This window comes from Cyprinodon tularosa, unplaced genomic scaffold (assembly GCF_016077235.1).
Source record: "Cyprinodon tularosa strain WSP-4 unplaced genomic scaffold, ASM1607723v1 ctg267, whole genome shotgun sequence".
Classification (NCBI taxonomy): Eukaryota; Metazoa; Chordata; class Actinopteri; order Cyprinodontiformes; family Cyprinodontidae; genus Cyprinodon; species Cyprinodon tularosa.
Window position 1 is genome coordinate 569,631 of NW_024038971.1, and position 14,151 is coordinate 583,781.

At 36.9% G+C, this 14,151-nt stretch overlaps 1 protein-coding gene across 1 annotated transcript; it reads right to left on the reverse strand.

Moving 5' to 3' along the window:
- Positions 1-338: 338 nt before the first annotated feature.
- Positions 339-7,958, reverse strand: tfa (transferrin-a). Its single transcript, XM_038289292.1, has 17 exons — positions 7,798-7,958; positions 7,565-7,713; positions 6,591-6,693; positions 6,309-6,500; positions 5,093-5,222; positions 4,903-4,958; positions 3,809-3,972; positions 3,561-3,714; positions 3,303-3,466; positions 3,096-3,192; positions 2,970-2,990; positions 2,713-2,877; positions 2,427-2,577; positions 1,631-1,698; positions 1,347-1,528; positions 764-953; positions 339-650 (listed from the first exon to the last, which is right to left on the reverse strand). The coding sequence occupies exons 1-17, from the start codon at positions 7,835-7,837 to the stop codon at positions 607-609; spliced, it is 2,070 nt and encodes a 689-aa protein (XP_038145220.1). The 5' UTR covers positions 7,838-7,958; the 3' UTR covers positions 339-606.
- Between the last annotated feature and the right edge of the window lie 6,193 nt (positions 7,959-14,151).

Below are 14,151 nucleotides of genomic sequence, written 5' to 3' on the forward strand. Positions count from 1 at the left end.
AATTGTAGAGCTTGAGCTTTAAGGCAGCATCCTGCTGTGGAGCATTTTGGCTTCTACTGGTACTTACGAAGAGCAAAAACGGTTAAAGAAACAATTACCTTATTTTAAGATCTGCATAAAGTCAACTAGGAGGGTGAAGTTTTCCAACTGGACAATTATCCCAAATGCATTGCAAACCACTGTTTGAAATGGATAAAGCTGTTCATGAATTTGATTAATTCAAACAGCGCAACCAAAATTTTTCAAAAGTGCATCTATAATTAAGTGAAAAATGAATAAATACTTTAGATAACATACATTTTAGTACTGTTGCAACAAATAACATACGGTCCACAAAAAAGTTTTTGAGAAGTTTTATTTGGAAATAGTAAAGTGGTTAACAAAGCAAAATCAATCATGTCATGTTGGAAGTCTGATATTTTTTCCAACAGATAGCTAAAATAAAATGATCCCATGATTGTTTATCTTAAGTGTGTAATATTTCTGTTGTTATTTTGAAAAAAAAAAAAGCAGATTGCAAGATCAGCTCGCAATTTGATTTGGATGGTGAATGTAGGAAGTGTTGCTGAATCAATGATGGAATGATGGGAAACTGTTCACTACACTTTAGGGTTGCTGGCAAGTATGGAAAGTGCAAGATTTCTCCAGATCTGAAGGGAGGAAAGAAAATACATTTTCAAATACTGAGTTCAAATGGGCTCCAAAAGCAATGCATGTTTGCTGATAATTGAAAATCCTAGTAGCAACTTTGAGTAGCACAAACCTGAAGCAGTGTCACTGCATTCTCTCAGTGAGGACATGGCGGCCATGTACTCATTTCCCAAAAACTCCTTAAAAGTTCTTCCAGATGGAATTTCTTGGAGACATTTGGTGGAGTCCTTGAAGAGGAGGTTCTTTCCATTGGTTGATGAGAACATTCTGAACGTGGAATCCACGCGGGCTCCAAACTTGGTCTGTAAAGTAAACAACATTTTTTTTTTTTTTTTTTTTTAGAAATATGGAATCTATATTTGGTTAACTTTTAAATTTAACTGACTTTAATGTTGTCTAACAGTTTTGATTTGATTTCAAAATCAGTATTCTACTTCAAATCGGCCTCGTGAAGCTGCCAGGTTGATGAGTAAGACTAAAAATAAGGGTTAGGTACTGCCATCAGATGGAAAAGTTCAAAAATGTGAACGTTTTCTGGGCAAAAATTATATATATATATATATATATATATATATATATATATATATATATATATATATATATATATATATATATATATATATATATATAAAAAGCATTGTCAATCCTGTGAATAATAACAAAGCCTATAATTTCTTTTAAAATGTATGACTGACCTGCTGGTCCTGGAGGATGCGAACCACATTATCACGAATCTCAGGGCGGGTTACCACAGCGTGTGCTGGGACCTTGGCCAAGTGACAAGACATATACTCAGAGAGGGGCATTGGATCCTTTCCAGGGCAGATCAACTGGTAGTCATTAGAATTCACACCACGAGCCCATTCAGGACCGTTACCTTTGATCAGGAAAAAAAAGGGCCATAGGTTAGAGCGACGCTGACATTTTTTAGCTAACAATTCAGCAAGGTACTAGCGTGAAGTCAGGTAATGTTCTTTACCATCACTGTTTTCTCCAACAGTTGTGTGTTTAATGAAGGCTACATCACCAGCACCTTCAACCAGACATCTGCAATAATAAGCCACACATGGTGTCATGATGGTGTCATGATGATGTCACTGACCAGATTAATTAAGACTTTTAATTAGATATGATCAGACCTAATCCAGAGGACTTTGATATGTGTGAAACAGACATTTAATTATGTAACAAATAAGGAACCGTTGATCAAATATCAATCTTTAGCATCATTATCAAAAAACAGAACTAAAACAACTGGACTCTGTTTAATTCTTAGTCATTTCAAACTTTTCCAGGGGTCTTCATTAGTTCTGAATTCTTGGTTGAAAGTTGCCAGGTCTTTAGGTTCCTTCTTCAAGAATTAAAATAAGTCAATTTGTTTTTGATTCAGTTTTTTTTTTCACGACCTCCACTCACCTTATATTGTTCACAACAAAGAGCAGACAGAAAAACAAGCTACAGAAGAGTCATTCTGAATGCCAGCTAATGTTGCTTACTCTACAGCCAAAGTTTGTAGTTGATTTATATTGTGCAGAGGTCATTGTGAAAAACTTTACTACTTTTCAGCTAACCAGCCCAATGGAACCCCCCAAAAAACCCTTTACTTTAGCCAAAAGCAAAGATGTTGAAAACATTTTCTTATCAGAAATTATAATTGTCAAAGCCACACTCAGACAATTAAAGTAGACAACACTAGGCAAAATAGCAAAGAGAGATTACATGACCAACATATACCATAGACAATGTCATACAGTCACTGATGTGTCTCAATGTACCTGAAAGCTCCAGCATAACCATAGTACTGCTCTTCAGCACTGGCTTTACACTTGGCTTCATCTCCCACGGCTTTGCCGCTACCTTTACACTCACGGCAGAATGGAGAGCTGGGTTCGGCACCTGGGGCACAACCACTGCTGAAGAAATTAGCTGTGGAGAAGCAGGGTGTAATCAATCAGTCAGACTGAAAACGTTTTCAAAGACGGTTCAGGACGCCAAAAATCTGTCATTTTACGCAATTTTGTCTTGTAATAAAAAATGAGTAAGTAACAGTTTTGCACTGACCGAAGTTGCAGTCTTTAGTCTGGGAATAGATTTGGCCCATGGGCATGTTCCAGCCAGCTGTCCTGCCTACGCCTGTGTGGCAGGATTTCTTTCCCTTCAGGTTCTCCCAGTTCACTCCTGAAGTCTTCTTTACCACAGCAACAGCGAAATAGGAGGAGGCTGTGTCTGTGAAAGCAGAAGAAGATGAGTTACAGCAAGAACACCTAAATATAATATTTGAGTGTCTTAATAAAAGTATAAAAGAGATGGTGTAATACCTGAAGGACCAGTACACGCCTCTGAGCAGAGACAAAAGTTGAAAATGTTACAGATTAACCAAAGTTTTCCCAAAACACACATTGTTATCATCAATCAGGTTTTATGTAAATTTTTTGGCATCATACGTTCATCGTATTGCTCCACCATGGCAGGAACCAGACCGCACTTTCCAGCAGTGTACACCTGTCCTCCGTCCACAGCCATCGCATCTGCCTCTTTGCGCTGCAAGATGTTTCAAACATTTAGAAACAAGCTAAAAAAAAATAAGGGGAAAAAAAGAAACCAAGAATTCCCCTGTGAAAAGTAGAGCGCATAGATCTTTTTGGTTTTACCATAATTTTCTTGAAGCAATCCTCAACGGTTGGGGCATTCTGGCACTCAATAGAGGCGCTGTCATCAGTCACGCTGTTAATGCTCCACTCGTCACACTTTACAGTCTCTGCATGGCCAACAGCGCACCATCTGATGCCAGAGGATGCAGTTCCTGTGGCGGACTCTTAAAAAAAAAAAAAACATGTTTACGGCATGACTATTGACAGATGAATGTGTGAATCTGGATATTTCTTTCAACGGGTTTTCCCCACTTTTACCTTTTTTGAGGGAGTGGACAATGCTCACATAATTAGAACCCAGATACAGGAAGGAGTCTGTGTTTGGAGGCACTCGCAACAATTTCTGTGTTGAGTCCTTGAACATTAGATTTTTGGCAGGGGCGTAAGCCTCAGAGGAGAAAAGGTTGAAATTCTGAAGAGTCAAGAAACACACAAAGCACAGCTCAAGTTTCCTTCTGCAAGTTTGAAGTAGTCTCTGTATTTTCCTTATGCTTAATTCATTTTACCTGCACACCACTGAGACTGTTCCAGATCAGGTTAGCCAGCTCTGGGTCCTTGCGGGTGATAACTGCATGAGCAGGTACTCTGGCCAGATGGCAGTCTTTATAGTTATCAATGGGCGCTCTTGTATTATCCTTGCAAAGCAGCTCGTATTTGGACTTCTCAGAATCTAAACGAGCAAATTCAGAAACCATATTTTTATTTAGCTAAATTCATCTTGCATTTATAATTATTTTTATAATTATGTCCCATCTACAAATATCAGAAAAGCTAATAAATTGTGGTTGATTGTGTTTTTTTAATGATAGAATCTTATAAACTTGCCATTATCTTGATGCAGAGAAAAATGGAAATTCTACAACCACTGGCATCAACATGTATCCACCGTTGCTGGCTGAGCTTTTTATGGCTCATGTTGTTGCTCTTCAAATGGGTACACATTTGTAAATAAACTGCATTTATGGGCTGAGCATTAGAGTTGAGTTTGTACCCCCGACCAAGACAGAAATTTGAATAATTTTTATAAAAATTTTATTTATTATTTTATTACCATTTTCAAATACTTGAGTTGGTCCCTGAAAAGGTGTCCTTTGTTTTGTTCGCCATTGACATTATGTAAGATTGAGCTCAACCAATAAGAGTGGAGGTATATTGCCATTGACTTTCTGCCTTCAGATTATAATCCAGTAATGACAAGTTTCCTTTTTCAAGGTAAAGCATCTCACCATCACACCAGCTCCACAGTAAGCTATTTGGCTTTGGAAGACAGGGTGTTATACCTAACCCTGATGCACAACCCCCAAAAATGCATTTTTCTTACAAATATAACAAAATTTATGAGAAATTTAGAAGGGTTTCCAGTAGCATAAGATTTGATGTTAAGAAACATTGTCACAAAAAAGAAAATAATACAGAAATGCCCTTTATTTTTACGCTAAGCACACCATATTTGTGACACAGATGTGCTTGGCAATTTCTGACTATTAATTTTTAAGGTAAAATACAAAAAAAACACACACACACACACCAACAACAAAAACCAACAAAACAGCTATTATGTAAACGTATAAAAGACAATGATCCATTGAGCTATACTGACCGGGTACAGTGAGGTGCTTCACAAATGCCACATCGCCTGCACCCTCCGCCAGACACCTAGAATGTTAAACAAGTAGGAAAAAAGAAACAGAGACAAAAAAATAAGGATGTGAGACGAAGATATGATTCTTCAAGCCTGTCAGAGATAAAGAAAGCGACACTGGAGAGACGTGAGGATAGTAAATACTGACTGGAAGGCTCCAGAGTAGTCGTAGTAAGGCTCCTTTTGGGACCTGGAGCAGTCTCCCTTGCATATTTCACACAGTTTGGAGCCCCGTGGTGCTCCTGGAGCACAGCTTGATTGAAAGAAGGTGCTTACCGCTGAAAATACATTAGATAATTAATTAAAACCAAATAATTCCAAAACATTTCAGTCCTGTCAAAACATTTATGGAAAATGAAAAGCATGCAAAAGGCCTTAGCCCTGCTTACCGGTAATTGTTCATGAAATAATATAAGAAAAAAAACTTTAAAGGTATGGTGGAGGATTTTTGCGAATTTTTGAAAAGACTTTTCCGCTCCACTTAAAAAAAATGCATGCTTTGTTTAAAAGTTGCTGTTTGCATCGCCCATACAAGCTTAATTTCCAAAAGAAGATTTGCAATTTCTCCACTATGTCAGACTCACCAACAATAAGTGAAAATGGGTATGAGCACGTAGGATGGACTTAGGTAAACATATCACCAGAATGATTGGCAATTATTAGGATCACTAATTTTGATGGTACACATCAAGAACATCTTCCAATATGCCTTTAAATTTAATAAGCTTATTAGATAAAGGCTTGAAACCAAAGCAACACCATCTACATTGAAGGTGATAGCATGAATAGAATAGAATAGAATAGAATAGAATAGAGTAGAATAGAATAGAATAGAATAGAATAGAATAGAATAGAATAGAATAGAATAGAATAGAATAGAATAGAAAACCACTTTATTGTTCCACAATGGGGAAATTCTGGTGTTTATAACAGCAAAAAGAATATACAAAATATGATGTTGATGTTGAGGCCAATTGATAATATTCTTGCTTAAGGGGAGAACTATTTCAAAACAAGGCCATATGCTGCCATTATGTAACTGCCTTACATAGTGGTAATGCTGGATATAGGAATGAGTCTAGAACCAGACTTATTGTCTTACTTTTCACTGTACTGGTCTTAAATCTTTGTGCCAGCTGTCAGCTTTTTACCTTGACCAGCAAATTCCAGAATTATCTCAGAAGAAAATGTGGATTTATTTAAGATTAGAACTAATACTGTTTAGAGCTAAAGTAAACATACCTGACTGATTGTAAGTAGTCCAGAAAAATAACTCACAATTGCATAAGTGTACCTTTATACTGCGTAAACTATCCAAACACACAGTCCAGGGTGAGTTCAAAGAACAAATACAGATTTCTTACCTTCCTCCACAGGTTTGTCCTCAATGCCAGCCCACTGAAGGACATTCTCTGAAATCAGAGTTCCAATGGGAATGTTCCAGCCTGCAGATTTTCCCAAACCGGTGTGGCAAGATTTCTTCCCTCCGAGATCCCTAAAGCCAAATCCAGTTCCTTTCTTCACGACAGCCACAGCATAGTAGCAGGTGTCTGAGGCTGAATGTGTGAGAATAAAAAGAAGCAGTGAGTAAAGCTGCACTCTTAATGCTTGATTTATGTACAAAGACAGCTGCTGCGTATGCATACTCTCTCCGTAGTCTTCGGCAATGATAGGATGTAGATCGTAGTTGTTCAGTCCTGCTGTGTAAATGTCTCCTCCATCTACTGTGATTGCATCTGCTTCACCAGCCTGTCAAAAAAAAACACACACAAAAAAACAATCCAGAATAAATGGGTCTAATGTCCCTAACTGGACATATACTGGTAGAAAATTCCTTCTCTAACAGTAAAAATATTGGATTTGCAACAGTTATCTACTCTTAAATCATGTTTTTTTTCTATTTTGAAATTTAATTAATTTATTTATTTTACATATAACTTCCCGATTTGGATCAGTTCTGCAGTGTGTAAAATATATTAGTTAAAATGTTCCTGCATTCGGGGAAATAAAAAACAGCAGATTAAACACATGGCATTATATTGAAGTTAAGGCTTAAAACTTGATTTAGGTGGAATTTTGTGATTTGCGGATTATTGCTATCTCATCACTTTTTGTTTCAAAGTGCAAAACAGGGAGTGTGTCTGACATGTAAGAAAGTTAAAAGGGTCTCTAGAATTTTATCCCCAATCTATCTTCCTTTAATGAGTACAAACATCTAATGAATAAGCAAACTGGAAGGTGGCTTTGGGCTTTCAATTTACCATTTTCTGAAATAACTATAAATAGTATATTTTTTTATGTTTTTTCCTAGTCTGCTGTTTGCTGTCCCTTGGCAACATAAACTACAGATCTAGTAGTTTTCTTCCTGCTGTATCATCAGCCTTTAGCATCATATGGATTATGATCAATTATCTTTAATAATTGTCAGAATCACATAGTTTGTGTCAAAAAGGAAGAAAAGGGAAACACTTTTTTCAGATGGAAGCACAGTGCTGAAGTTTGGATAACAATGAAACCGTTATTGGATGTTTTGCAACAACCTCTATCATTTTAAAGAAAACTGCTGATGTAAATGATAAGTTAACTCAAAGAGAGTTATGTCTAAGGGTGATATGCTTACCTTGATTGCAATAATGCACTCAAGTGTGCTTTCCTTCTTCACACAGGAGAAAGCAGGAGCCGCGGCTACAAGATCCGTGCACTTCCTTAATTCTTGGTCCGACTTTACGCACCATCTCACTTTCTCAGCCGGGGCTGCAGACACAGCAGCTGTAAATAAAGAAACATATCAGTCAGGATTAGTCAGCAGAAAATTGAAATACATTTTTTTTTTGTTTTGTAAAGGGTTCTTACCAACGCATCCAAGCAGCGCCACAAGGAGGAGAGGGTTCATGCTGGTGGACTGTGTGGTCTCCTGACCTGAAGGACAGAGCAGATCTACTGCGAGGGGGCTGCTGCTTTTATAGCAGAATCTACTGGAGGTGGCCAAGAGATAAAATACCACAGTTTGCTCAAGTTTCCTAATGGGAGGGCGGCTTTGTACTTTGGTGTGCTGATAAATGAGAAACAGAGGAGTGACCCAAATTTCCTCATAATGGAATTTCACATCCTTAGAAATAGTTTAGATAACCAAAGGAGCTACTTTTGGACACATTCGGAGTGTTAGCTGTTTTGTTTTTGTTTTCCCAAAGTTTATTTCAGCGGGTTTAGATTATTAAACCATGTTGATGGTTCTATTATTGCCCACCTCTAAGTTGGCCTAAGTCGTCCCAAAGGCTGAGAAAAAAAAAAAATGGATTAATTGATTTGATCATCACCTTTGTTTCTCAGGCAACGTTTGTTTGGCCAGGACAAAACAAGCAGCAAATAGTCATGGAAGGAAAATGACTCTATTAAGTCAGGGTTCTAATTCATGTAGATTTAACGTAAAACAATGACAACTCTCAAAACCCGAGGAGCTTGTTCTTTTATTTCTCTGTTTATAGATTATGTGTATGCCTGGCTGCATTTTGAATTCACATATAAAATGTTTATTTTGTTCTTACTCTTTATGAAAATGTAAAACAGCTTTACACATGGATCAGATATTTCATTACAGCAACAGAAATAACATCCCTATTTACATGTGTTTGAGTCTCTTCTTGACAAAACAAGAATAATCACACAAAGAAAAGATAAAAAAAAGAAAGAAAACTTTATAAAAAAATAAAATAAAATTTGTGTACTTAAAGCTGTGGTTAGGCTCAGCTAATGTCATGTTTCTAAAGTCAATATTACCTAATACTGACTGAGCCTTTGGTTCATGTGGATTTGCAGAACGCCTCCTTCTTTGTTGCCATGTGCCAAATGAAATATTGCAAGATCTCTTAATGGCTTTTGCAATATATTCTGGTTTAACATGCATGTAAAGTTGCAAACTTTAGGAAACCAGGGATTTCCACCTAGACAGGGGGATTGATCAGTTCATCAGTTCTGCAACGTTTCACATCAGATAAACAGGATTTCTTTGGTATGAGAGCAACATCAATCTTATCCAGATAACCATTATGTTCTTTATGAATTAATTGGCGACATTAATGTTTCTGTCAGTTATAGGTTGTTGTTTTTTTAATACTTTTTTGTGCATTTCTTATATGTTTGTGCATCTTTTACAACCCTCGCAAAAATGCCTATTTTAATGGTACGATGAATATTTTTGCTATTCATTTGTCTGTCATTTTATGAAACATGACATGACTTAAATAGTGCAGAAAATAAAAGAATTTCCACTTTACTTGTTTGCTAGTGATGCATCTACAACAAAGGGGCAATAAAGTCACCTAATTATTCTGATTTTTAAATGTTTTATTTAGACATAATCTTCAGTCAAGCATAGAGCAGGGCTTCTAGATCTCTGTAGAACCAGGAGGAACCTTTAGATGCTACTGTCATGAACCTGAGAATCTTTCAATTGCTTATTTAAACCAATACCTAAACCTGTTGATATCATATAAAAATATTTGATAAAGAACATTTTAATTTCAAAGATTGCTACTGTTCTTTCAATAACATTTTGAAATCACACAGATTAAGTGTTTAATTTTTTTTTTTTTTTTCGTCTGTAGAAACCAGAAGTCATCTTTGGATGTCAAAGTTTAGGAAGAAATGCTTTTTCATCTTAAATGTGATAAGTTTTAGGTTCAAAACACAAGCAGAGTTTGGACTCTTGAGGCATTGATAGGTTTTCTCAGTGAGCCTTTATCTCCAGAGGGTCAGACTTATTGGTTAGATACAGTGTAAAATGTGACAGCCAATCACTACCAAGTGAACTACAGCTCATCCAATAAAAAAGGACCAGTATGTCAGTCTTTGATATATACATATCATAGGTTCCCACTTTGTATGTGATATTTTCTACCACTAGTCGATTCTATTATGTTACTGCACGGTGCCGTCAAGTACAAATATGGCAAGAGTATAACAGATGCTTTTTATCTGGGTGTTGAAAGCCACATATCCAATTCTTATTTTCTCTGGTTACTTTGGCCTTATCAAATCTAACGACACTCATATTTCTCCTCTTTCTGTCCTCATGTCTTGTTCTTAGTCCTCAAGAAGATACAGGCCACATGAAAAGACGTCTTTGTTCCATGGATGTCATAAAACAGGTATTTTAACCCATAAACTTTGAGTCAAAGAATGTCTCAAATCACTTGGTTGATTATTAGGCCATTCTTTTATGTTGGAGAAAAAAGAAGATGTGCTTGTGCCAGCCTTCTCTCTTACAACACAAGCTCCTGTTTTTTGTCTGGGGCAGACACTCTGTCTGCTGTTAAGACTATAACTTTGCTTTTTGATAAAGATTATAGTTAGATCAAGCTCAGCTAGCTCTGTAGTGTTTGACATACTCAGAAGGGATGCAACAATACATTGATCCACATAAATACATCCATAAATGATCCAATGGCATCGATGCCAAAGCTTTTTAAAGAAATACTGGATGCCTGTGGGAGCTTAGAAATAAAATTACCAAATCCATTTTGAGTTGTTTTTTTGTTTATTTATATTAATGAACAATCTGATGAGAAAGGCTGATTCTGTCCTAGGTTGCACTCTGGACTCAGTGGAGGAAATGGCTGAGAGGAGGGTGCTATCCAAGCTTACATCCATCATGGACGACACCTTTAACCCCCTGCACCAGACTGTAGAGGAGCTGAGCAGCTCCTTCAGTGAAAGACTCTTACACCGTTTGTAAAAAGGAGTGCTACTGCAGGTCATTTATCCCGGCTGCAATGTGACACTACAACGGCAATAACTTGTACAATATCTAATGTGCAATTACCTTTTAACACCCTGTGCAATAACCAGTTTTTTTATATGATACCCTGTGCAATATATATAAATACCCATGTTAATACCTGTGCAATAACCCTGTATAGTAATCCTGCTAAATAAGAGTCTTCAGCTGTCATATATATATGTTCACTGTATATACTGTATATATTCCCATGCACCTTTTCCTCCTTTTGGTACCTTCTTCTTTTTGACTATTGAGCCAATTAAACGAGTAATCAGATCAGTACTTGTGAACAAAATTATGTTGAATAGACTTTGTTGAATCAGGAGTCATTCTATTGTAACTTTGTGTCATAATAACCCTGATGATGATTTATATGCCTGATACTCACAATTACTTATTCTGGTAATTGTTCTTACTAATCATTATTCATACAAAAATTGGTGTCACTATCTTTATTTTCAAACATTTCACAATTGTTTTATATCTGTTTGGTCTTTGTACTGAGGTGTTTTGAAGACTCAGACTGTATCCAGCTAAGGATAAAATGAGAAATACACTTTTTCCCTCCATTGTAATCCTTTACTCTTATTGTTCTTAACTAATGGGTAGTGGGCAGCACCTTTCATAACAGCAAGGCTGCAGACACAGCTCCATGTCTAATGTTTTTTGTCTTTTCTTGGATTGGCTGTACCAAAAGGAAATTTAACATTTTGGAATCAATAAAGTGTCATTAATAAAATATGAAATGACTTGAGTAATAGCAACACTTTAGCTGTGACATCTTCTTGGAAGGTGCTTTTAGTTGAGCTACTGCTAACATGTTTTTTCAATGGATGGAACACTTTTCCTCTTTCATTTTGTCTCAAGATGACATTTAGATTCTCTAAAGTCTATGTAATGTTATGGAGACACTGTCCCAGATTCCACACTTTGCTAATGTTTTCTAACTAGTCTCTGCTGTCTTCCTTATTTGGGTTCATTGCAAGATAAATATGTATTTGTGTCAAGACTAAGGGGCAATAGAAACAGGTCTATGTGTAATAGTTTTATGTTGCAGTAAAACAGAAAGTCGTGATCAAAATTATGCTATAAATAAGTAAAAACAAAAAAAGGAGTCTTCAGTTTTAAAAGTGATGAAAGTTAGTTGTGCCATCGCAGTTTTGTGAAAGCAATCAATTCTTTAAAAAATATTTTTACAAATGAAATAAAGAAAAACTCAAATTACAGGTTGGATTTTAACGATTATCTTGCAATTCAAAATAAGCTTATTTTAAGTTTTTTTGCAAGTGCTTACAAGATGTGCTTGTTTTTGTGAAGCAAAGAGTTGAGTGAGAACCTTCCATTGGTTTCTTGTTGGTTCCAGGCCATCAACTGTTTGAGTCTGTAGACAGTTGATTTAACATCTTCAGATGGTGCTATTTCCATGTTTTGTCATATTTCACAGTAGAATTAAATTCCTTTTAAGTAATTTTATTTTCTGTGCCTTTAGAGGAACACATCACCCTTATCCTGATCCGTCTTTCACAGATGAGTTGGTGTTGCGTCCTCACAGATGGCTCGTTCTTAGTCAATCTGTACTGACATTTCACTCAGCAGCGTGATGATGGCTCATGATAACACAGTAACATCAATGTGTTTTACTCACTGGGGAGGTTGGGATTTTCCAATAACCTTTTCTAGAATCTGTACACAGTAAAGGTTTAGGATTTGAATGGTTCCCACTTCTGTTCTATAATGAACTTTGATTAATTTAAACTCTGGTTCTAATTAACCGAACACCACTGACTCACATCCCATTTAGGTTTTACCTATAAATGCCCACAGATTCTAAATTTGATTTAGATCTTGACTTTGACTACGACATTCCAAAACATTACCTTTGATACGTCCCTTTCTTAAATAGCCGTAGCCGTGTTCTGTAAGATAAACATCCACCCTAGTGCCCAGAGTTCGAGCCTCTTCAATGTTTTCCCTCATACTCTCCCCATCAACCTTTCCTTTAACCATGGAAAACTTGTCCATGCTTAGAGTCGCCACAGCATCATGCTCCCATCGTCATGTTTAACAATTGTGTTAAGAGTTCTCTGCCTGCTGTAATTTGTTGCGACAGTGGCATTGGATGGCTTTGCCCTGCAACTGGAGGGTTGTCAGTTCGAGCCCCGTTTCTGGCTTTCAGTTTCATTATGTTCTTGGGGGAATGACTGAATGTAGTGTAAAGCACTTTGGTCAAGTCCTCTGACTTGAAAAAGCTCTGTATAAGTACAGGCCATTTAACATTGAATTTTCTTTCACTTTAAGCAGTTTGCATAAAATGCAAATGTTCAGTCTCATTTGAAAAACTAAATTATTCACATGATTGTTGTACATCCTGCAGTTTGCTGGTTGTAATGTGAGAAAATACACAAGTTCAAGGGTATGATTACTTTAAAAAAAAGGGACTTAAGGCTTCATCTCCTCATCTGAAGGTGCTGTTTGAACAGAGCTCAGTCAAACCTAAAATCCTCCGCTTAAAAATTTTATTTTCCTCCATTCAAAATATACTAGATGTTTAAATTGTCAGATGTTTGTTTTTGACTGAAATTTGCATTTAATGAGCTATGGTGAATTACCACAGAAGCCTAATTCTAAGACTTGAGAAAAGGCCCAACCCCCCCCCCAAAAAAAAACGTCTTATTCAGAATTCGCAGACGAAGGGACTCTGAGCTGTACATAAAGTTGAGATAAATTTCAAAGAAACTCAAAGCTTTGACATCTCTGCTCTGCACCCAAGAAGCAGAAACTAAACTTTAACCTGTGGATTCAAATTCTACAGCCTACAATGTTATTAATTCTACATTCATTTTTTAGGTTGTGGATTGTCATCTTTATTTAATGGTTAGGTTTTTGTCATGACTTGTGCTATTTCATGATCCTTGAACTGATTTTCATGTGAAAAACTCAGTAACTCATTACTTTGAACTCAGATCTGAGATGGCCTGCTGGTCAGACATTAACTTCTATTGATTCTTTCTCAGAACCAGCTAAAAGGCCGGATTATGGTCGAGGGCAACAGCTTGTTATGCAACCAGGCAACCCTCTGCTGCCCCAGTTACATTTCAGAACTTATACATTTAGAGATTGTGCGAGTGTTGGCCTACTGGGTTAGAGCAGGGCGCTTGTGCTCTGAGAAGGCTGCAAGTCCCTGGTTCATTCCTTAAAGCCTTTACTCTGGGTTCCTGAGCAAAACCATTAACCCCACACTGCTCCCCGGGCGCTGTGCAATGACAGCCCCACTGCTCCTGAAGGGGAAGGGTAAAATGCTGAGAGTGAATTTCCCCATTGTGGGACAATAAAGGGATTTACAATAAAATGTGGATGTTGGCTGCAATCTTTTCTCATTTTAGGAAACGCATATAAGTGCAGGGCAGCAATTAAAGCTCCCAAATGGA